Here is a 24,871-nt window from a genome sequence, read left to right as displayed (position 1 = left end):
AACAAAATAATATCGGTAACGTTCAATTTAGTGGGTTCAGTTGAGATGGGCGAAACGGTTTACTTGTCCGGTAAGTTTTGCCAGTTCTTATAACTACAACTAGCTATAACGTAGACAGAGAGTGAGAGGAAACGGAATAAAGGCAAAAGACCAAGCTGAAGCATATGCAAATAAAAATGATAGCCGCATCTAGAATAGCAACGAAATTTCTCGACCTAAAACCACTTGAGCTGCCGAGCTGCACTGAAACATTACCACCTACTACGGAATATGTGTTTCCTTGCCGGTATTCATCTGTGTGTTTCGGTTTTGTGTATAAGCTAGTGCGTTTGCTTCTTAACGAAATCAACTCAATCCATTTAAAAAAAGATGACGAAATGGATGACGATGACAAAGCCCTTAATGAAAATCGACGAACTAAATTATTAGCTGAATTATTAGCTCAGGATCGAATAAGGCAATCAAATATAAGCTCACAATATTTCACTATTTCCGCCTTCCTTATAGCGTATTTCCTTCGGCTGTCCCTGAATATTAATTGGCAATGCACGACTGTTCGTAATTTAACTAAAAGTATAGCGGCTAAGAGAGACAGGCTGGAATAACGTCCAATCATCTTACAACTATGCAGCCATTCGCCTTAGGCACACAGCCATTTAAAGGCTCTCATGTTTTCCAAATCAATTTTGAACAGCCAACAGACAGCTGCTCGAAGTCGAGCGACTGTGGCCTCTAAATTTGATATGATCTAAGTAATCACCTAGCTTCCTCTTGGATCGATTTGGTCGGCACACTGCGGAAGAGGAAAATTCCCTCAAAAAAAGGGATCTGATAAACAACTGTCCGACGTCATAAATCAAAATCCTTCAAAGGAATTAAGTACACCAAATTATGTACTCAGTACTCACGACCGAATGTCAGTAGGAACGGGATCTGAGTAATTGGGCTTATTCTGGCTTCTTAGAACTATAACGTAGCACATAAATATTCCTGAATTGGCAGTACCGGCGGTATCTACGATTAATACTCTATCAAATATATGTTTATATATTTTTTGCCAGTCGTAAAAGCCTCAAGTCTATTAGAAGGCCCAGAGTTGTATTAAGATTAAGAGGATATGCCCCATTCGCCTACTCTATGGAAGGACTCTAATTACTAAATGGCTCACTCAATCAATGCATCAAAAGATCACATATATGCTGAACGAACATTCAAAATCGAATTAAACAAAATTATAGAAACGCTGAAATAGAACAACCAGCTCTTCTCAACAAGGTATTCAAGACTTTTCAAAATGCTATATTATTGACTTTATCTGCATTTATCTCGCTTTTTCTTCTTCGTTCTCGTCAAATAAGCTAAAATGGTAGAACCCATGCACAAGCTAGACACTGATAGCATGTGCAATACCACCCTTAGGAACATCATTAACTAGCCAATAAGAGTCCGACCAGATTAGTGCTGTGATTGCTTCGTTTGGATTCCAAGATCCAATATCCCAGATATCTGATGTAGCCAGTCCATAGCGTTTAAAAAGCATTTTCATTTAAAAGGAAATACAGCCGATCGCATCAACAGACGGCTTCTCAGTAAAGAGATGACTCGAAATCGCGGCAGCCTAAACAGTAACACTTTATACATTTATAAGGTGGGAACATGAATTAATTTAATTGCTCAAAAATCGCAAAGTGATCTTTCGAGAAAGCTCTGCTCTACCACAGTTATCGATGAACTCGGGTTCGCCAAATACGGAAAGAGGACTCTTGAGTGGGTAGTTGCCTTGATGTCGGAGGCCGACCAAATCCAAGGGACCTGCAATGCTGGCAGCTGTCAGCCTTAATCTGAGTTCGCTACCGTAACCACAGGGTGGCCCTCGCGGTAGAATCTACGCAGGACGTCAGCGCCTGTTAGCAGGGCGTAGGTTTTAGTAGAACTTCAACCTTATTCACACCTATGTTTCGATCTTTATGTCCGGTATCGCCGTTAGGCATTTTATCAAACGGCAACCTCGTTCGCCTGAATTGACTTCGCGCCTCTACTTGTTACTTACCTCGCCTAATATCTGTTTTTCGCCCTGCTCCTTCTTTAACGGCAGAGCATACACTAATCACATTACGATAAAAGTCTATCTTTTGTGTACCTTTAGCTAGTGCCAAAGGCCCGACCGAGAGACGATAGATCAAGGGCTACGAAATTTACACCCGTTTCCGTTGAGACCCAGGCGCGGGTAGGCAACGTGAGCAACTTGGCTTTGCTATTCCAATCCCGTATATAGGACCAATATTTAAAACGACTATTCAGTTTTTATTGGTTTCGATTAACTTCACTTAGGTTATAGCGTAACGCTGGAACTTTATTACTTGACTAAACGGGAACAGCTGAAAATATTACGTTAGAAAATAAAATAAAAAGGGAAAACCAAGAGAGGAGACCTGTTCAACTATGTCAGCAGATCAATTTTAGTCGAGGATTTCAAGTAGTCAAGCATAGGGTGGGGCAAAAGCCCCTTGATAGTTTGAGAGCATTCATTTTATTTTTTTTACTATATTTTTTATAATAATGTATGTATATATCTATACACGGTACACATCTGTCAAATCACTTTTTCTTCTACACTGTATTGCACATTAAGTTAAGTCACGGCTTTGCCATTAATTTAATAAACGACGCAGGCCTTATTTTAAAATAACTTAAGCCAATATTCGTCTATTCAACTATAATATTGGTATGCAAGATAAGCAGCAAATAGTTTTCGAGACACAACGCCAGTATAAGATAAACAGGCAATGACCACTATGCTGTTGAAGTCTATATTCCTAAGCTGTGTATTCTCCATCAAACGGGATTTAGGGATATTCATTCCAATAATCTGCACTTTCGATAACAGTCAGCTAAACCAGAGGTATTACGAAGGTGGACTAAGTTTCAGCATATTACACTAATGTTGGACGTTCTGCTATATATTACTGTAATTCGCTTTGTGACGATTATTCCAACACACTAATGCGTCAGCAACTAACTAAAAGAACTGTTGAGTGATACACAAATTTTCGAAAACATCAGCGGTAGACCGACGTTCTGCCGTACCAATGGTTCAGGTGATGGAGCTAATGTATGATGCTGATAAGACATGCTAACAGAGTGGATTAGGCAGCGGGAACCGATTAAGCACTCAAGTAGCGTTCAGGGACGTTTTTGGCAAAAAAGAGGGAATCCCTGATCTTTACTTTTCAAATAATACACATTGTGCACAGTATGGTACAGATTACGTGAGTTTCGTATTACGGACCAACATATACCAATAATTATGAACATCTTATGGACCAACATATAGAATTCCAGCGATCACGATGTCTCATTTTTGTATACACGAATTCAGTTACATCGTTATCTTACATACGCCCCAATATTGGAAGAAATAAGATTGTACAAAACAATTTTGCAGCAACGACATTAATTATACGTTAACCACCAAGTTTCAACGCTCAATACGACTGTAATAACCAATTATTGGTTCGCAAGTCCGAAGTAGCCGATTCCTTTCACTTACGCACGTTTAATAGTTTCTTAGGCAGTAGCTATCACATTGAGATCAAGAATGTATACACTGACAAAAACAGTTATAGCACCAGAACAAAAACTTATACGACTGTGGCTAAAAATAGTGCCATGGATGTTTCCACTTCTCTGCTGCGTGTACCTCGCCAAGCCAGCTCTCTTTGGACTTTGACATTGTACCTGACGTATTTGAGCCGAATGATGACTGCTTAAAGAGGCGTCTGCGTATATCAAAGTTACAAAGGCATTCACAGCGCCAAACTCGCGTTCGTCACGTCGTACGAGTCCTGGTTTCCCTGGTTCCTACACACGTGTTTTCGTAGAGCAACATACCTCAGATATTAACATCTCCATTCAATTAGCACAGTACCTACATTTTTCCGTAGAAGTAAGCGTTACATTTGGATATTTATGTAATGACTTTGACCTCGGATACTTTCTAAAAAAACTACGATAACTTCGCTTGATTTTACAGTCGCTCATCTTAGGGGTACCGCCGCAGAATTGTATAAAGGACGTCACTAGAAACGATCAATTGTTTCGAAAATATTAACCGCTATTTGGTTATTAAAATCTATCGCAATCATAAAATTTATATTTAACTCTAAACGGAGTATAACTTTTAGAAAGCTCGCTAAACAAAGAAGTCCGAATCTCGAAGTGATTAAACTACGGAAAGAAGAGGCTGCAAACTATTTCAAAATGAGCTGAGTAGTAGTTACGTGCAAATTGAAAGTTATCGACCCTTATTATCTGTTCATAAATGTAGCCGGTTCTTCAACAGCCCTATATTTTTCGAAACAAATTTCTAGTGTAACTAACTGTTCTTCGCTTCAAAACTTTACCAAATCAATCATTCAACTTTTCAAAAACACCACAGAACAATTTGAGTTAATAGAAACGACGGAGTAAATTCCATCGTACTTTTTTGCACTTTATTCGTTGGGATCCTTATTCAGCTTGCTGAGAAGCTAAATAACCGGTATCTCATGTGAAAGAAACTTTATCCTTAAATGTATCTAATTTCAACATTAAGTAATTTTGAGTTAGAGTCCAATATAAATTTGAAAATTCATTTAGGTATATTTTTCATTCGCACTATATGTTTCTGCCTAGATTGTATATCAGCCCCTCAGTTTAAAAACATACGATTACATACAACTTGAAGTCAAGGTATCTCTAAAGCTCTATAGCTAAAACCATGAATTCCGACTGAGTTGAAAATAAACGCTACAAAATGTACACCCTAAAGTAGGTACCGGTTCTGATTTAACAGCAAGGCAACATTCTAAACAATAGATATATACTTTTTTCATTTTACAAAATACAGACTAAGTTCCTCTAAAAATTTCCCAGTCACATGAATAAAACTGCAATCTCAATTACTTCGGAAATTGAGTTTTATTACTAAATTCGTTCCCTATGTACACAATATTTATGCGTGTGTTTCATATATTTACACACCATCTCCCTATCATTATAGGAATGCTATTAAATTATACAGATCATAATTTAACTAAAACACGAATAAAATTATTGTTGAACATATTTAACCTCGTCGAATGCTTTCCGAGCTTTCTTCAGCTCCTCATTCATCGTTAGCAGATCCTTGACCCTCGCGTACTTACGCGGATCCTTCCGCACCAAAAATATTATATCTTCTACTTGAATTCGACCTGGTCTACCTGTAAATGGTATACGAAGCAGCCGATTCAGATATAGTGTACATAATGCAGTATGCAAAGAACTTGTATTGTCCATTTGTCTCTCCGAAGATTCTATCCCGTAGCTTTACAGATTATATGAACATAAATTCCAGTTTCATGCGACCTTTTGAGTGAATATTGTTCTGCCAGAGCAGAAAAAAAGCTGCAGCAACACACGATTAGTCAAGTAAATGCGAAATAAGTTTGGCCATGATCACCATAGAGGACCCCTTTGCCAAGGACAAATACCAAACACCGCAATACCGAAGACTCAGTTATGTGTGTGCATTTTTCTGTCAAATCACTCCGTAGAAAGCCAATTTCCCTTAATTCGAACAAATCAGCGAAACCGCCACCAACAGCGCCAAACAAAACAAAAGCCTCTTTACTTACCGATCTCCATGGCGCGATGGCACAAATCTGTGATGAATTCAATAACCAGTTCTTCTAATAAATCGACCGTTTCCATGTACGGTTGTCGGTCATCTCCAAAACCATACATCATAGCGCACAGCTCCTTGGAGAACAGACGCTTCCGCTGAGCTGTCTGTTATATAAAAATGTTAATTCTATATAGTATAATACAAAAATACATGGATATAGTGTGATTTCATAAATTGTAAAGATAACGATTTTTAAACGATCATTTTCAACTTCTTTTTAACAATTGACGAATCCCATCAACAATATTCTAGATCTAGAAATATTTATCCTATTTTTAATTCACATCGTATGCATAGTAATAAAACTGAGCGACTCCGGCCTGGCAGGCACATGATTGCTTGATATCTACTTTATCAAATGAAGTGCAACATAACAAATCGAACAAGTACTCTCAAGGAACTACTTTATAGTTACTAAAATGTAACGAAGGCGTTAAAAAAGTAAGCTACGGTGTGTTAGTATTGTGCATGAAGGCTGTATGACAATGGTTTTTATTTTCTGGTAGTTATTTCAAAAAATAATATTGTATTTTGGACATAAGTTGTTTTGAAATGTATGCAGTGTTTCAACTATTTGCACGATAAATCAGTCATAGTATGATAGCTGAAGTTTGTCAATACATAATCAAACAATCAATGACCATAAGGGTAACAGCATAGATATAGAGAAAATAAAGCATGCTCTTAATATTAGTATTCACATAATAATATATTTCATCAACAAAGGTGTCGATTTTACCTGGGTGTCGATTACGTCATCATCTTCATAGTCGAAATCGTCTGCCATTTCGGTAGGATTGAGAAGAGCTACTTCAAACACTGGCAAATTCTTTCAATAAAATCCACAAATCGGAGACCCTTAACACATAGGTTTGGAACACAATATAGAATAGGATTGTTTATTGACATACGTGATTTTTATAGCAGACGACAACAGCTTTTTGAGCAAAGAAGCTTCGTGCTCAAAAAGTGGCGGTCATTCTATTCAAAAATGTTTACTGCGAAATTTATGACAAGCACCTACCGCCGACAGGATGTATGCGAACTGAAAAGGATTTTAAATGTATTATAATGAGGTGATACCTAAACGAAAACGATGCATTTAACCCTAACTAGAATTCAATATTCGCCTCACGCACACACATTACGGAAGGTATCTATCGTACTGCTTACCTACCATACGTTATCATATTACTATGATGCCAACTGCCATAGGCCTTTGACTGTTTGTCATGGAGATCAAGATAATTTACACGTTTGTTGACAAATTACACTTAAGAATGCAGTATATTTTTGTGAGTATGAGAACAAACAGTTAAACGTTAAATCGAGGAAAAATATTGCAGACACAATGTAGCATTCGCTTTTGTTTACATGCATAGCCTAAATTCGAATGCGTAATATTCTACGCTAAAAGCGTTTTATTTACTTCGTCGGTCTGTAGTAAGCTTAACAGCGGCTGATCTACCTAGTACTTTATAAAAAGTACTTTATAAAAAGTCGAATGAAAACTATGACTGTGGTTCCCATCCAAGTTTCATGGTCAAATCAACTCCAGTATCAGTTAGGTGGATACTTTCGAGTGAAACCTAGTAGATCCACACTTGCGTGTATCATTAAAAAGAGGTCAACCTTTTCTCAAGTATTGTAAACTTCCCTATGACTGGGCACTGACTCGTAAGCACAATGCGTCCACGTTTTTTCACGTTATCAAAATCGATACCATAACTTCCTTCGTGTAAACCATGAGGCCTTACATGAAAACATGACAGCAATTTAGGCTCGATGCAAGCACTTTGGTTTGACGCTGTGCGTGTGTGACCACCTCAACTTTTTTTATTAAGATTAGGGAGGCGCTGTCCGCTATGAAAGCCTATCTTTATATAATATTCCCCGGTTTCTTCCTGTGTCTATTATTTTATGCAATCTATGTGTAAACTTGGTCACGATTCTCTTATGCATTTTATATGCCTGAAATTTATGTGTCATATATGATAGAATAGGCACGCACCGAAGAAATGGTCAAAATGGTATTTTGTGCCTTGAAGACACTAATTTCAAATTAGCTTAAAGTGTAACTCAGATGGCTCGAGATCTAGGGGGTGCTACAGTTGAGAGAAGTACTGCCCTCGCGCACCTTTCCAGTAATTTCTTCAGCATGTACCATAAACAATGAACCAATGTGATTCGATAGGCTCGTTAGTATTTCGTTACTACTTAAAGCTGATTTGTACAGTTATACTTCACTAAAGCGCCTGACGCGTGACTAGTGACAACTTCGTCGTTATGTCTAGTAAGGCTGTTCGAAGCGGAAGATATATCGAATCTAGACAGACCCTTTGGACGATAACAGGTACGTGCTCTTTTATGCCGCAGAATTCTAAGACAAATAAGCTGTATCTCGTTGTTTGATGTAGTGGTAATAAGTTGGCACTCTAAATTTCGAATAGGCCGATTGTTAAACACTTAATTCTATTGCACTACGAAAAGGAAACTCCGTGAGATACATTTGCATTTCATAATGACAGGATTTCTATCTTTGGTTGTGGATAAAAGAATAATTTATTTTTACCGAATGGTAATTGTTTTACTGGCCCTTTAAAGAAAATTCTATCATTTTTCGTTTATAATTACACCTTAATTATGATTAAGTAGATTCGTGAGCATTCAGCGACGGATGGCAAACCGCAACAGGCAAATAAAAATGGAAATCATCCAAGCTTGAGACTCTTAGGATACATTTCCACTATGGATGAACGCAGGCTTTGTTTTAATGACAGTCCATCAGTAACTTCGAAAGACTAGAGCAGTCTTCGTGCACAAACAAGGTTCTACATATTTGTTTAGGAAATATCGTCTGAACAAAAAAAAGTCACACTGTTGAAGTAATGTATTACAGGCGGGTGCTTATACTTTCTGTCGATTACCTTTTGGCCAGTTCCAGAAGTGCGTTTGCAGAACTCCACGTGATCAATATGATCACATGTGTTCGGAACCTCTATTCGTAGATAAACATCTTATAGGTCTAAGATTTTTTCGGCCACAATTCACTCAATTCAAAATAGCTTAACAATTCATGTGAAATCATAAATATCAACGTCTAGGTAAAGAAAAGCTTGCAGGACGAAATGTTATAATTATTTTATCAGGCACCTAAGGAAAATTGATGTGAATTTTCGTTTTCATGAAAAACGATTAACTTAGCGTAGAGATTTACATGATAAACTGATATTGGTTGTTAATTTCAAGCTTGTATCAAGGATAAGGATGAAAACGTATGATTTATCGGATCGACGATCTTTTGCTTGCCGTATAAGTGGTTACGTTACGACTTTAAGCTATTTACTTATTATATTTTTCGTCAAAGTTCTTGAAATATGGTCACTATTCTATTTTAGAATCATTCTTTATCAACTGTCTATCTGTTTGGATGATTTCAATCTTATATTTGAAATGGAGCCTTTTGTTTGCATATCTTCAGAATAGGTTTCGAGTCTCTAAATTGTGGTTTGTGCCTTCTCGAAGATTTGTAACAATGCTTCCTTTGCTTTATCTCTAAATGCTTTGGTGTTTATTTTAAATGTTCTTGTTTTACTAGGTAGCTTAGCTATAAGAACAGGATTCAAATCATTATCTAACTGAAACAGTACAGCACTAGAAGCATTAGACAGGTCTACAGAAAAGAAACAGCAATACCGGCAGTAGTAATGGAACGAGTTTGCTCCATGATTGCGAACTCCCATTAACGATTTCAATACGCAGTCCATCTTATATGTGTTAGCTTTCTTAGCGAGGAAGATAACAGAGTAAAAAAATACCGGGTCCTAGTACCTTTTAGATCGACCAGGGCGCTGCCCTAGTTGACTCTTGCGTTTGATTTGAGAGGTTTTGCAAGATTCACGCAGACTTGAGGCAAATATTGCTTATCAAAGGTGTTGGCTCCCCTTCTGAGTGCCATTTATAATGAGGAAGGTGGCATGGAGCTCTTTAGAGCGAAACTGTTATCTTCCTCGCTAAGAAAGCTAACACATATATGGTGGACTGTATATTGGAATCGTTAATGGGAGTTCGCAATCATGGCGCAAACTCGTTCCATTACTACTGCCGGTATTGCTGTTTCTTTTCTGTAGACCTGTCTAATGCTTCTAGTGCTGTACTCTTTCAATTGGATAATGATAGTATTTAAGCTCAGTTCCTCTTTAACATTCGCCTTCGCGTTTGACACTCTATTGGAAACGTTAGTCACCAAAGGCTTCATTAATCTACTATTTGTTAATGAATCACTGCAGAATGACGCACAGACATTTTGTTTGTCCTTTTTATTATGCCGATACTATTGCCAGTTACAGTAATGTTGCCAGTAAGTGCACAGTTAAACTTAACATAGGTTTTTATCATATACTATGTTAAAAAAACAGCAACGAATATAAATAAAAACACAACAGTCAAAGGCTGGACAGGATAAGCTCTTGTGGGTTTGATTATTATCGTATATAAACCTAAGCTGTAACGAGAACTCTTGATTGGACCAATTACACAGTGAAAGGGTTATTTGTTTTATAATGAAGAATTATTAGAGTAATGGCAGATAATAGTGATCACAATTTAATTTCTGACTGTATTGAAGTTAAATGTATTTACCTGGTAACCGTAATGTGCAGATGCCGACAGCTTTAATCTAATATAGAATATAATTATAGATCTTCTATTAAAATCATCAATATAAATCCAATGTTGCTAATGAATATTGCGAAAAAGGCTACATTGCCTATTAGCATACAAATATTAATGTATCGTGTCTATATTTCCTGACCTTGATTTTTATGTAGGAAGCTTCGCACTGTCGTAAGCACTTATCACACTGCTTGCAAACACACTTGTTTGTCTGTATGGTGAACGCGTGTCGTTACCACTGTTGACATCACTTAGAGATACATACTCCCAATTCCCCACCTGCCCGTGCTATCTGATTATTTTTAATTGTTACAAAAAATTTGTGCAAAAATTACATACTCTTAGTTAAAGCAAATCTAAGTAGTTACTCGTTTATGAATTGGTATGTTTTCATAATAGACCACGAGGGTGTTCCCTGTAAGCTGGGCGTTCTTTGCTGTTGCGTGTTCTATCACCGCGAAACTTCATTATGTATATTGGCTTATAAGCATTACGCGGCTGCCTTATTGTTGTCGTATTTGCAATTCTGCTAGGCGTCTATAATTCCGTCATTATTTTCGTACGAATAACGATTACTCACGATGGCAGGAGCGTCGTGGAGGCTGTGGCGAAAGATATTTAAGATAAGCAAATGCCTATGGTACTATAAATGCGGCTGATTTCCTATAAGGCAAATCAACATGCCGGATTTTTTTGAGGAACGCAGAGTCGAAAGTGGGTGGCTCTGATTCGTATGTCTAGCCAGAACAGCAGTGGAACTAGGTTAACTAGGTAAATCAACGAGCACTTGAAGCTATATCAGAACGTACTGTTTGCTTTTCTGACTGTTACAAGTAAATAAACTTATTTTTTGTATGTGGTTTATGTGAGCTTCGGTGTTCAGCTTATATCGTTGCAACTTCAATAATTCTATCTCGGATGCTTTCTCAAGACGAGTGCAAATAGAATGTATGAGTAAAATACAGAATATGGTAAAAGTAGGCTAACAATGAACCAAGCAAGAAGGAAAATGATTTCGAGTTACAAAGAATAGTAAGCTTGTAGTTCGAAGAGATTAACTGCAAGCGAATTTTTAATTATAATCTTTAGTTTCTTTTCAACTCTGGATTTGTATCTTCATCTACTATATTAGTTTTGCTACACTTTAGTGTTAAGTAAATCTTATTTATAGTACTTGTATATATAGGGCCTTGCATTCGTTCTGTGGTTTGTCTTTTGATAATGTTATATTGAATCAGCTTGTACGGGCAGCCTTCAAATTTGCCAAATCTTTAAAACAAGGATACGCATACGTGGCATACAACGCGTATCAACTGCATAAATATATTTACCGTTTGCAGGGTTCGCTACATCTTGTACAGAATTCTTCTTCTTGTGCAGGTATTAGTAACCAACAAAGCAGCTAGCTAGATCCGGAACGCCTGAGCTTGCAGCCGATTAAGTAAAATTTTTACGTGGTTCTGTATGTAATAATTTGCAGTCTACATATATTGATATGAAAAAGAATTTTTGAAAGCTCGCGTCTGTCAAGTAACTGTGGGTGGATATGATTATACCTGTCTCTCGCGTTAGGCTCCATGTAAAAGCCTTTTCGAGAAGATTCGGATCTGAAAGCGTTCGCCCTGTCCTAAATTAAACAGAATTTATCAAAGTCAGTTTAGCGGGATCAAGGATTAATTCCAAAACCTCGTATGTAACGAGCGTTCGTGTCGATGCGGTTCGTTATTAACAGCATCGTGGAGTCACCTCTCTAACAGAAACCGCCCTTATTCTTGGTATTTAGTTCACCAATTACAGGTGTTACTGAACTTCGGCACGCAAAACGTGTTTACGCCAGCTTCACTAAGTTATCGTCTCGATTAATAGCATGACAGATTTATGTATTACCGATGTGGATACAGTTTCCTAGTACCAGTAGGGAAACGATGTGTCAAGTTGGTTTTTTTCTGTTATGTCTTTGTGTAGTACGCGGAACAGCAACTGTGGCGGCGCCAACCGGCTTACATCAAGGCGTGATAATTATCCCGTCAAAAAAAGGGGTTCTATGTGTCGAAGATAATCGTCGTCGAGTGCCCTCTGGCACTGTACCGGTTTATGTGGTTAGTATTACATCTGTATGGATACTGGCTATTGCTTGTTTACAACTTCTCAATATTTAACCAAACAATAACGGCATAAAATGGCTCACCTCTCTGACTTCCCCTTATAATGCTATTTACTTCCATGTACGAGAAATATTATGGTTACTAAATAGGGATATATGTAAAGACTGTATTGTAAATATGAAAATACATTAATATTTAATCTGAAAACATGTGATCTATACCGAATTATAAAATACGGCAAAACCTAAAGCTGTCTTCACATTACTAGAACGTATCATAGTAGTGAATCATTTAAATGAACGCTTGTTGTTTTAGAGCAAATTATGCAGATTATTTGTTTTAAATACAAACCAATAAGGATAACTGCAAGGCACATATATAGATAATAAGCCAAGACTCATTTGATTCCATGCTTGTAAAGGCAGCAGTAGATACGCAAACTATATAATCATATGATCTAGTATTGTAACAATGTTGTAACAATATCGACACTGTCCTCAGATGTTGTAAAGATATTAAATGTACAAATAAAAAGCTGTTGCAAAAATGTTGCACAATTAAATTCGCTTTTTATTACAGTAATCTGCGTCCTCTTGCTAGACATGAAAAGAAATAGATGTAGGATGGAAACTCCTTTGTTAAGAGGCTTTTTTTTAACTATCCAGAGATGTTATGCACGCTGTATTATATGGCAGTTTCTAGTGGCAATTCCCTGGATTTACCAGCTTCTACCTCATCGCAAGAGAAAAGTAGAAACATCAATTTCTAAGACACTAATATTGTATATTTATTAATTCTATTACTAAACTATTTTAAGAATAATATCATTATTATGATTATTGCTATGTTGAACAGAAATTCACTGTCTAGCTCAGGGTGATTATTTTTAGCTTCAAAACTGGACAGATCTTCGTGTGTTTCTCGAATCTGCCTCGACTTCGACAAGTCGCAAGAAAAGTCTGCTAATACTCTATAAGACGGATGCAGATTCGGTTGTTTCATTTCTACCGCTTGCGAATGTTCTACGTAAGAGTTTATTAGCAGAATTCGCCTGGCTGTCTTCGGTCGACAAGGGAACTGATATTCTAAGGCTAAACCCTGTATGTAGTGTTTTTGGTACTCAGTAGTAGATATTACCAGGTTCTCATGAGCTCTCTTTAGATGAGACGTTCACGTAATGTTTGCAAATCCACGCTTATTTATCGCATTATATCGAGTTAACATGACATTAACTTGACCATGACATCATCTAAATAGTTAAAGGTCAATTTTATTTTACATGGAAAATGTTCTATTCTATAAACGGCATATTTTCGTTCGTAACCCTTATCGGTTTAAACAGGCATGTTTTTTTTTGCGCGCTCGATACGTTCTCTTGGTAGTTATACCACTTGGTCATGTCTTTGAGATTGTTCAACATAATTCGATTAGTAAATGATACGCTTGTTTGTAAGCGTAGTATCTCTATTTTCAATATAAGTTGGTACTTTCTTGTTCCGCTGTTGTAAGCGTATGGTATACGAAGATATATGAAATTGACAAAAAGAATTTGAACGAAGTCGAGGTTTGAACAACTTTTATATTAAACTGCTGAAATTAAGAAAGATAATGTTCTGCCGTAATTCCAGAGAGCCTACAATACCAAATATTTACAAATAAATACCGCAATTCCTGAGTGCGTAGTCGTGCAGTAGGAGTTGCTTAGCTTTGTTTAGTAGTCATAGATGTGTAAATCATAGCTAGTTCACCATAGTCACCATTTGTTAGGAGTACACTTTAGCCATAATCGAAAAACTAGGACTCATAAAAAAACAACAACAAAATACAATTAATAAAATCATACTTGATCCTACTAAAATAAAGTTTGAAATTAACGTTTCTTGCATTGTATACTAAACGACCTTATGTATTTCGTGTAGTCAAAGCACGACGACATAAGATCGAAAGTTCTTGTCCTAATTAAGCATTAAAATGTGTCTGCGTTTTTTAGATTCGAATATACAATCCGCTACATGGTCCATCATTGGATCTGCTTTCGAAAAACGCAACTCATCCAGAGGGCTTCGTGGAAGTGCAAGTAGTAGCGCAAACGGCTGCGAGCCAGACATTAGCTCTAATGTATTTCTGCGTTATAGCTTTGCTCATCCTTGGTATTGGCAGTGCAAAAATGTACCTCAAAGCCGACCGTAAGTGATTCGATGACTCTGAAGATTCTAATTGAATAAGAATAGTACTCTGGGGCAGAATGTAGGGGCAGTGCAAATACTGACCCGAAAACTTCATCCTTGGAACAAAAAGCAATCTGGGTTGTATTGAGTTGTTAAAGAGCGTAACTACGGTTCCACATCTTGAAAGTGACAAATAGACTATTTGTCCAGAGATAAAGAGCTTATCATGAAGGATCTCATATAACCATAGCAATTTAATACTGAGAACGACTTACGCAAGACTGCATGCTCGCTTTCCGACGGAAAATTATATGTTAATGTTTTTGTGTACTAAGTTTGACCACCAGATTCTGAAAGCATGTTTCAAAAAATATCAAAATATTAAATTGGAAATTATTATAACTTTCTAAGAAAGTTGCAATTTCCAATTTATAGAAGTATAACTCTAGTCAGAAATGGGGCTATGTCAGTGCACCGTGAAAATCATCTTTCTCGTAGGTTGTAATATGTGGAAAAAGCGTGCGTAGCTAGTTAGTTCGACGCAATCGTATGTTTAAGTTCACCCTACAGCGCTTAATTGCACGTCTTTTTAATATTGTCGATTTGTTGCCGGTCTTTACATAGCCCTTATCATAGGAGACCAAAGATTTATATGGCCAAAATCAGCCCAAGTTTATGGTGTATAAAAACCAAAGCTCAAATACTGAATTATTTGATATTTGCACATATATTTCATTATGTATAGATCCAGGACCCCATCTTACTATTCTATCACCTTGATTGAAAAGGGGAAATGAAATGTGTGAATCGAATTCAAACCTGTTCGGTCTCAACCTAGGTTTAGGCTATTTCGTTCCGATGTGGATGTTTTTTTATTTTATTGGTATACACTACTATCGTTAGCCCGCTATAGTTAACTTTATAGTTCGGATGCAATCCTACTTAGTGTCCCGCCTTTTGAAATTTTATCTAAATGCCCGGCTTTCCAAGCAAATAATCAACGCGAAACGGTTAATTTTTTCGGAAAAATTTTCCACCGCTGTTTTCTAGAAAAGACACTGTACTATATCCGATGTCAATATAAGTACAAGGGCTATTGTTAGAGATAAAAATTTGCGCTAACTTCGCAGAACTAGGAAAAAAAAACTGCACGAAATTTACAATGAATTGTCCGACACGAATTGTCCGAGCTAGTCACGGGGCAATAGCTTAAAATTCTTCCTTTTGTTTATATTAGAGGCATCGAGATTCTCTAAACTGTATGCATAAAATTAGTTCTTCTTACACGTGTCGTCAGCAGTGTATTTAATCATCAGATCAAGCCTACACATCGAAAGTATAAAACTATATATATAAAGTTTACAAAAAACTTTATATATATAGTCGTACTTGTTTTCCAAAAGGTAAATCTTGTTGTTGTAGTTTCTGCGGTAGCAGAAGTGGACCTTGGCTCTTTTGTACGAAAAGCCTAAGGTTGCCTATATTTTTTGTCACTTTAATCGAATTGCAGAGTGCCCATACTGCAAAGTTTTCGAAAAACTGTGTTAAATTGTCAGTCACATAAAGACGTCCCAGAAGATGAAAGATATTTTCGCGCTACTTAGACCCATTTCAGCTATAAACACTGTTCGCAATCTTTTTAGCCAATTTCTGGACTAGATGTGTAGTGAACTTTTTATTTTATTAAATATATTATCTTATTAAATCGCCTGGAAGTTGGAAATTCAGAATATATGTAGAAACCGACCTGGAAAAATTGCGCTGATTTTCGTTCGCAAACCTTTCATGCACGATACATGAAAGTACAAAATTTGTATAATGTAATGTACAGACATTTACATTAGTTACAGCACCACCACAATGCCGGTTGATTGTATTGGTGCTGCAAAACGGCCTCTTGTAGCGACAAGAAGTCAATAGGTGCGTCATTGTAACGTCCCACAGGGTAGAAAAAGCTGATATCGGTGGCTAATAGCGATAATTAAGACCACTTAGAATTTTAGTTTTTTTCAATATTGAATTGCAGCAGAACACATTGTAAGTAAATCGTCTGCGGAGGAGCGACCCACTCGCCCATCCGCTCCCATTATTCGACGATACGAACCCCGCCCAACGGAGTGGCAAGCAGTTATGCGTCTCCTACGCCACATCATTCAGGACAGCTCGCCTGGCAAAGATCTAAACTGGGGCTATTTCGATGTACCTAAGTAGATCATAGGTAATATATACCTATGATCTACTTAGGTACTACCTACTGTAAATATATTACAGTACAGTTTGAACAGGCTGAAGGTAAACGGTGACGATGTGTAGGACAATAAATATCTACTTTTCGTTTCAAGCTTTAGATATATAATTGGCCCCGTTCTAGGCTAGTGGCAATCGCTACGGTGGAATATGGAAGCTTTTGATACAGTATGTGCAGCTTAATAGGTCCCGAAACAGCTTTCAGAATGGTAAAATTAATCATTGAAAATAGTGAATGTCTTCAGTGCTAGCAAAGAGTGATGCAAGACTATCTGAAGCGGTTTTTCTTTATGTTTGAAAAAATAATATATGATAATTTTTCGTGTCCAAAACTTTATATTAAGCCATAATTTAATTCCCGGTTTACATTTGCATCAGTAGGATCGTCTAATTGAAACAGTATTAGCCACATAAGGTAAAACGAAATCGGTGAAAAATGGTACCAAGATAGTGGTATCTATACCTTTTTTATCTTTGGCTGCCAACTAAACTGTACACTATAAACCAAATTTGACGTTTGATATTATATAACACAATTACTGAATATATACGGATATGTATTAATAAATACTTCAATTGCGGCAAGGCGAATTTTATTACGTGCAACACCGGCAAGAGGAACGCCAAAGGTCGATGGAAAAGTCAGAAATTATTCGACTTTTGGGCAGATGGGAAGGCGTTATGCTTCATATGAACTTAGGTTACGTCCTAGTAACACTGCAGCAAGTGAGTACCATAGGGAAACGTTAGAACGGAATAGCAGAGTACAATTAAGAAGCCATTCATTTCTTGGAATGGAGTAATCACATACGAACTGCTCACTTTGCCTTATAGATAATATACGTTACACTATGATCTTATTTGATATGATTTGTTGCTGCAGTTATCTAAGGCATAGCAATGACTATGTTTTGCGTCTCGGATAATAGTACAATACTACAACCGGTGCGAGGTGTCTCGTCGTATTATCAACAGTAAATCTACTGACCGCCCTTTTTCATAAATCTAACCCAACCGTGCCCGATCGAAATGACCAATGAAAGTTAGCGTTTTTTTTTCGATGTTGTCTCGATGCCATTAAGTTCAATATGTAACAATATTTACATATGAGCTTCTGAAAAAAGTTCGCAAACGATTAGATCGACCGCTAGTGGTAAGGTTAGTATAAAGCGAAAATCCAGGTTAGTTTGAGGTGAGGCATAGTAACAGGTAGCTTCGGCAGAAATGGGGCCAGTTGAACCGAGCTGAGGTAAAGGTCATTTTTTATGGGTTGAGGCTCACGTTTGGCCCGCAAAAAAATAGTTTACTTTAACGGTACCTAAGAGTGTTGCTCAAACCAAAGCAGAGGAATGAGATAGGCAGAGGACTGCTCATATCTGGTATGCTCGAACTTAAGTTACAGAGCCAATCATCTGCAAGACTATCGTTATTGGTTTTCCTACGCGCATTCAGAAACGTAACTTCAAAAGATTCGAACCCGCGTATTATACGATTGGTCTGCGCGATAGTTAATCTTACATTTGCTTCCTCTCCTTCGGTCGTTTTGTTTTTCTTCATAGATCTGCCTGATGCTGCTGGTGCTGTACTATTTCAATTGGACACTTACAATACTCAACCTCGGCTTTCCTATTTTGTTCATTATGGCGTTTGACGATTTATTGGGACCGTTAATCGTTACTGGTAACATCGGCGTGGTAACAAGCAATTTAGTATTTCGTAACGTATTTCCGTAAAAAAAATTTTGCAAATTATTTTAGCAGATATCATAAAAAAAACGGGGAAGCAAGCAAACGGATCCGAGCAACTTTGCACAATCGTTACTTTCTGCTTACAGTAGTTATCATGATTATTTGATGATTACCGTTGAATACCATTACAAATTAAGGAAGGGATAGACAATACGTCCAATAAAACTAACGACATTTTAACATAGAGAAATAAAATCGTGACTAATTCGTTTTTCGGTTAAAGTCCCTTACATTCCCGGTAATCGAAACGTACCATTACCCTGCATTAGCCGGGGTAATCCAATTCGTCTTCTGTTTCTTGCCGTGCCAGTTACGTCGGCGATTGTCTGGTATATTCACCGAACCAAGTACACCCAAATATGGCTTCTGCATGTACGTATTCTCTTTGAAATAACAGGCTATTATAATTCGCAGTAGTACTTCGTACGCAACAATCATCGTCTTCTCTATTTGCAGCGATTAACGCAATCGAAGAAACGCTTTCTTCGTTCAAGTCAATATATACATATATAGGCTAAAAGGTCCATGAGGATTGTAGCTTGTTTAATAACATTACACAGAACACAAAGGCAACGTTCCTTAGTCAACATGGCGAAATATCGAAATATCGAACCTAATAGATTTCGAGCTCACTATGGAAAGGAGAGTTTCAAGTTATGCTATAAAAATAAGTTTATTATTATGATTTTTGTTTTTATGCGTGAAATTTTTTAGTGCTGTCAAGTAAGTTGGTAGTAAGTTGTCACCATTGACACTTTTGAGCAAAAGTTGTATTCGTGCATGCGGTGTGAGAGTGGTGAAAATAATTCGTTCGGAGGTCATGCGCTAATTGTTGTATCAAGATCTGGTTTTCTCGTACAGCTGGTGGAATTTTCATTCTTGCGTTTACTTTAACTGCAGAACTTCATGGGTTCTACTATGTGTATATGGCTCATAAGTCTCGTTCGACTACCCTCGCTGTCTGTAGCCGTCGTGATTGCCGTACTCCTTGCCCTATATGATTTTTTTATGGTTTACGTGACACCACTATTCACGTACGACGGTAAGAGCGTCATGGAGGCTGTGGCAAGGGGCACTAATGGCGAACAGATGCCGATGGTTCTACAAATGCCACCCTTTACCTATGGAGCAAAGTAAGTTTGACAAAAAAAAAGCCTGTTTTGCCGTTTGAATCAGGTTTAGGCAAGACAAAGATGACCATTCGAGTCTGTAGATAACCAAAAATCAAGATATGAAAGCAAATTTTACCTTTGCACTGCCACGATAATAGCTTATTTGAAGACAACAACACGTTGAACAAACTCGAATAATGTCCCTTAATGATATGTATTTTCAACGTGTGTATATTTAGTGTAACATACAGTGTCTAAATAACGTTCTCCATTAAATTGTGACCGGTTCATGTGTGATCAGATTTATTAAAAGAAAATATTCTAAATATACACTATTGATGGCTTGTATGGAATTAGTTCAATTTAACTCTATGTAATGACGTTCTACATTTAGATACTTGCCTTTTTTGAGTGTACAGCTATCCAGAGTGTACAGGGCCACTTCAGGGCTTTATCGGTATGGGCGATTTTATTATACCCGGTTTTGTTGTAGCCTATTTTGGAGCCTTCGATGCGATGTGTCGCCGAGAACACTGGCTTAAGTTCACCTATTTGGCAATGGCAGCGTATGTTCTCGGCCTCCTCGTGACATACGGCGTCAAGGTAAGCGACTGCATACTACATGCTCATGTCATCTATTGTGAACCCCACACAGGACGCCACATAACACAAGTCTGCAGCTAGTAAAACAAAAATGCATAGTAAGGCAAATTACGGCGAAACACCTGGATCCAGACAAAAAATAACTGCCTCAAATCTGGATGTTCTTCGGTTCTGCTTGCCACTCAATACAGAACTATAACCACTCTCTGAATAAAAATACACCTTACGAAAGTCACCATTCGGGTCAAGATTTGCATGCATGTTTATAAAAAATTAAGCTTTTTTTATTCTGTTTTTTGCTTCGATTTCACGTATTGTCACTGGTGGCCAAGGAAATAATGAATATACCACAACCGGCTCTAGTCTACATAATACCTTCATTATTCATCATACTCATTCCAGCGGCTCTGATCAGTCGGGTTTGGCACGGTCAGTAAGCTACACCTATAGCTCTCATAGTACCAGGAGGATATTGATAAATAATATGTGTTCAGCGAAGATGCTGGTTACACTATTAGTGGAGTATTTTTATGGTTTGGTCAATGAATCATTGCGCGCAAGCGCAGACCACTAATTCGGCCTATATTTTTGCTCGAAATGTATGTTAAGGCCTGCATGTTATATACATTATTATGGTGGGAGTACATAATTTCGATAGAGATGCCCAGTATTAACAAAGGTGGCTAGCTACTAGGTATTCGACAAGCCTTTAGCTTTTGATTGGCTCCATATATACAATACTGTGACCTACGTGAGAATAACTGGGAAGACTTTCGATGTTTAATTTCTGTATGTTTGCGGCACGGCAAAATTGTATTTGACGATAATAAGAAGATTGCATTGTACACATAGGCTACCGGTTTTTGATGGTTCGAAAACATTCTTTTTCATATATGTATTCAGGAGGAGGACATTCAGTTTTATATTGAAATACTTTTACCGAATAATTACAGCTTTAATTCTGAGCCGGGTGCGTTTTGCCTCTTAATTTCAGAAGTCTGGACTGGAGATTTTCTCGGGAACAAAAAAGTTTCAGAAAAAAAAGAATAAAATTTATGCAGTATGATACATGGATTACGGGGCTCTTCTCTTTAAATGCCTTAATAATAATATTTTTATCCTCCTGATTAAAAAATGGGCACGTATCTGGCCTAGTAATAGCTTCATTTAATGAAGCATTACCGTTCTAGCGGCGCAACTTGGCATTTAGCTACGTATATAACTAAAAGCAATAACCTAGTGAGAATATCTCGGAGACCTTTGTATTACTATTCGCAGTCATGTTTTCGATATATGAACTTGACTAATTAGTTTACTGTTTTTATATCCAGCGCATAGGTAATACTACAATCGACATTTTTTCGATTATAGTATTGCCTACGTTCTCGGCCACGTTAACTAACGCCTAACTCGATGTTGTAAAGCAGTATACAGACCTCAACAATTGCAGTCATCATCAAGGACCTTTTCTCATTTATCAAGTAGCTCAAACACCCCCTACTGACGGTACTTGCGACTCATTCGATAAACAGAGCCACCATAGGCTTATTAAGAACCGCTCGTGACAGGTTTTGCATTGAACTAAAAAAAGTGGCAATCTGAAGTTGGGCAAGACAACACCGTAAAGTGAACTGTCTCCGCAAGACTTACGATGATTGTGTTTCCTACGTTTCTGTAAGGTTTGAGATTGAAAATGCATTTTTATCCGGCAGAACCGTTCAACTTAGTTGGATAAACCTTTCTACGGTAATCCTTTCAGGATAATATTAGCACTCTCTCTAGATTTTACAGAGCATGAAGGGTTACTTTTTCGAACATTTTATTATAAACGTTCGTAGGGACTGGAGTAAGTAATTCACCTATCATAGCCGGTACAACTTCAATAATATTTTCAAAATCTTTTCAACCGGTCCAATAAAGTTGGTGAGTTTTAGTTTCGCGCTTATCGTTGCTGCCAAGTCAGTTGGTGGAAAACCCAGTTCCACCCTTTTATGTTTTTTCATGACCCGTTGATAAGTATCCTTGGGCGATGTGATATCAAATCCTGATCGATGGGTTTTATATCGACGTTCCTACAGTACGTACGCGCATGACAAAACATGTGGTGCATCAGACCGAGTTTGTCGACGCTATTTCATATATGGTAATGAATGTAATATATACGAAAGTGAAGTTAAGCTTTATGTAGACCACCACCATTTTTTTGCGTTTAGTAAATACAGGATATAGATATGCTTCATGATCAAAATAGAATTGCTAGCAACAATCCCAATGATAATTTTAATGATGAACCATAATAATCTAATGGAAATAGCCAGTCTGTCCCGACTATGTGTACTAAAAAAGATTGTCTACTTATGTTTATTGAAAAACGCCGCTATCACTAATTAAGCTTGATACTGATTAGAAAAACAACAGTATGGGCGAGATTACTGGCGTCTATAATTCGACCACTGGCAGCCCAGTTGTTGCTTCCAATGCCGCCTCCGGTGTAAAAAGGTCAAGTTTTTAATGTATCCGTTATGGACATGTACATGATTTGAAGAGTTTGCAGGAGCTACATAATGGCAATTGCGTTTATGTCTTTAAAAGGCAGTCACTAATAACACACCAACGTGCAGAAATATATCACATTATAGTACTTAAAGTAAGCCTTAAAACAACATTGGACGAGAAAAGCAAAAGAGGTAACTTTTTTAACCAGAGGTTGCAATAGCGATAATCATTTGAAAATTTTGCTGGCGTTCTCGTTAAAAAAAAATCTATTAGATGCTCGACAAAATTGTTTCACGTAACTGCTTCGTGTGCCGAATAAAGACTGAAATTTTCATTGTTTTTCTTCGCGGTTTAAGGTCTGCATTGTTCATCATTGGCCTATTCTGTGTGAATGTTATCATCGTTCGTCGTTACGTATGATGGTAGAAGTAAACAGTAGCTTAACTGTTGGACCACACATCATGTATCGCGTGGGAGCAACTCGTTGAATGCGTTCTGTATTCTACCCCGTACTTGGAGAGCTAAGCCTAATTAAGCGGTACTGCGCTCTACAAAAGTAGCTTGGTATCTGTTAATAACTAGAGAATCTGAGCATGTTTATGTTAATAATGCGGTATGCATTGGGCGATAGCTCATCGGCTTTGCGCTAAATCCTTTTGGGTACCATAAAAGGATGGCCTCTACAATGTAGTGTTACATTACGTATCCTTCAGATACGTTATTACTAGTTGACAAAACGTATGAAGTTGCCGAAGTGTGATGGTACTGTCGATTAGCGATCGTCTCACGTATTGCATCATGCAGTCGGACGGAGTAGTAAGGGTCTCAAGTATCAAATCCTGTCTTCATTCGGTACTAACTCCGCACAGAAATATAATACTAACAGCTTTATGTATAGTGGCGGTTCCTGGTTTTATCTGATGACGCCAACTCAGGATAACCAAAAGGACAAGCCGTTGCGACGAAGACTATGAAGCTGAGGTGTAAGTATTCATCTATTATGTCGTCATAAGTGCCATTTTCGACAAACACAACGCCCTTGTGTAATTCGGAGAGGCACACTTTTTCAACTTTTAATTTTTTTATTTATATCTTAGTAAAAACACCTTTGGACCCGAATGTTGTGGAACAGTGGTATTTTAAATCGGTGCCAATCGATTTAGAATACCATCTACTGTCATCGCCGGATCTGTTAGAGCTTAGAACGGGATATTCTGGTTCTGAAACCAAGTGTCCGCAAAGGAACAAAACTGATATAATATATATTTTCGTACATCCATTATTATCATGTTGAGCCTCGAAATAGCGTAGAAATGAGGGAAAATACAACAATAAAAAGAATGAATTTAACACCCACTATATTTCAGTCATAATTTGCGGGTTCTTTAGGTCTGCATGAGATGGGAATTATTTATAAAGAATATACTATTATAGAATTTTTAACAGCACTCATTGCATTAACCACACATAGTCGTACAGACATACACCCAACAGACATTACGGTTAAGGGCACAGCTTAAACTCTATGCTAGTGTGTTTTGAAGCATACGTATCAATTTGCTCGGTCTCAACGGTATTCCATAACATACTTACTATACGACTTCACCTTATTCAGTATTAAAACTAATTGGCACAATTAAATATCTACATTTGTCTACTCCGATTCTTTCGCTTGCACTGTACTCAATTATATTATCAATGTATAATCAGTAAGTTTTTCCTCCTGTGAAAATCGCTTTTCCCATTGGCGTACCGGCGCATCCCTTACCTTAGCCGCCCTCGCCCTCGAGTCATCCCTCTCGCTCTCTTTATCTCACAAAGCCGTCGAACCACGACATGAACAAACCGGTCACAAACGCCTACGGCAAAAACTCGTTTTTCAGACAACAAATCTTCAGGCTGGCTGTTCGCCTTTGTTGTTGGTGACTGCAAGAGGCAAATCATGCGGGACAAGGGCGTAGGTGGTCGGCTTTGTGTAACTGTCGAGTGAGGAGGTTCTGTGTCTCTGCTT

The 24,871-nt window shown here is 37.6% G+C and overlaps 2 protein-coding genes across 10 annotated transcripts; one reads left to right on the top strand and one right to left on the bottom strand.

The window, feature by feature from the left end:
* Positions 1–4,936: 4,936 nt before the first annotated feature.
* Taf13 (TATA-box binding protein associated factor 13) lies at positions 4,937–24,770 on the bottom strand. Its single transcript, XM_022788486.2, has 4 exons — positions 24,629–24,770; positions 6,447–6,565; positions 5,658–5,811; positions 4,937–5,243 (listed from the first exon to the last, which is right to left on the bottom strand). The coding sequence occupies exons 2-4, from the start codon at positions 6,492–6,494 to the stop codon at positions 5,092–5,094; spliced, it is 354 nt and encodes a 117-aa protein (XP_022644221.1). The 5' UTR covers positions 6,495–6,565; positions 24,629–24,770; the 3' UTR covers positions 4,937–5,091.
* LOC111243244 (signal peptide peptidase-like 2B) lies at positions 6,873–21,438 on the top strand. Of its 9 annotated transcripts, XM_086977431.1 has the most exons (12): positions 6,873–7,002; positions 7,944–8,060; positions 12,347–12,480; positions 13,377–13,586; positions 14,477–14,672; positions 17,488–17,627; positions 18,461–18,617; positions 18,873–19,021; positions 19,550–19,782; positions 20,181–20,364; positions 20,697–20,793; positions 21,359–21,438. In XM_086977431.1, exons 2-12 carry the CDS (start codon positions 7,994–7,996, stop codon positions 21,412–21,414), a joined length of 1,623 nt encoding a protein of 540 aa, XP_086833557.1. In that variant the 5' UTR covers positions 6,873–7,002; positions 7,944–7,993; the 3' UTR covers positions 21,415–21,438. The 9 variants fall into 9 exon arrangements, 8 of the variants coding, with proteins under 8 accessions (XP_086833557.1, XP_022644211.1, XP_022644212.1 ...); XM_022788476.2 differs by lacking the exon at positions 6,873–7,002 and having other exon boundaries at positions 7,009–8,060; XM_022788477.2 differs by lacking the exon at positions 6,873–7,002 and having other exon boundaries at positions 7,009–8,060; positions 12,165–12,480; positions 18,461–18,581.
* Positions 24,771–24,871: the final 101 nt, after the last annotated feature.

The sequence above is a fragment of the Varroa destructor genome, unplaced genomic scaffold (assembly GCF_002443255.2).
Source record: "Varroa destructor unplaced genomic scaffold, Vdes_3.0 BEIS01000001.1, whole genome shotgun sequence".
NCBI lineage: Eukaryota > Metazoa > Arthropoda > Arachnida > Mesostigmata > Varroidae > Varroa > Varroa destructor.
This window is presented reverse-complemented; position numbering and strand designations above follow the sequence as displayed.

Bases quoted from the DNA above. Each gene is read 5' to 3' on its own strand.
- Taf13 (XM_022788486.2), bottom strand. From the start codon at position 6,494: ATGGCAGACGATTTCGACTATGAAGATGATGACGTAATCGACACCCAG. The intron at 5,812-6,446 runs GTAAAATCGACA...TTTATATAACAG, and splicing joins ATGACGTAATCGACACCCAG to ACAGCTCAGCGGAAGCGTCT. The intron at 5,244-5,657 runs GTAAGTAAAGAG...TACCATTTACAG, and splicing joins CCATCGCGCCATGGAGATCG to GTAGACCAGGTCGAATTCAA.
- LOC111243244 (XM_022788473.2), top strand. From the start codon at position 12,271: ATGTGGATACAGTTTCCTAGTACCAGTAGGGAAACGATGTGTCAAGTT. The intron at 17,628-18,460 runs GTGAGTACCATA...TTTTCTTCATAG, and splicing joins TCCTAGTAACACTGCAGCAA to ATCTGCCTGATGCTGCTGGT. The intron at 19,022-19,549 runs GTACGTATTCTC...CTTTAACTGCAG, and splicing joins CCCAAATATGGCTTCTGCAT to AACTTCATGGGTTCTACTAT.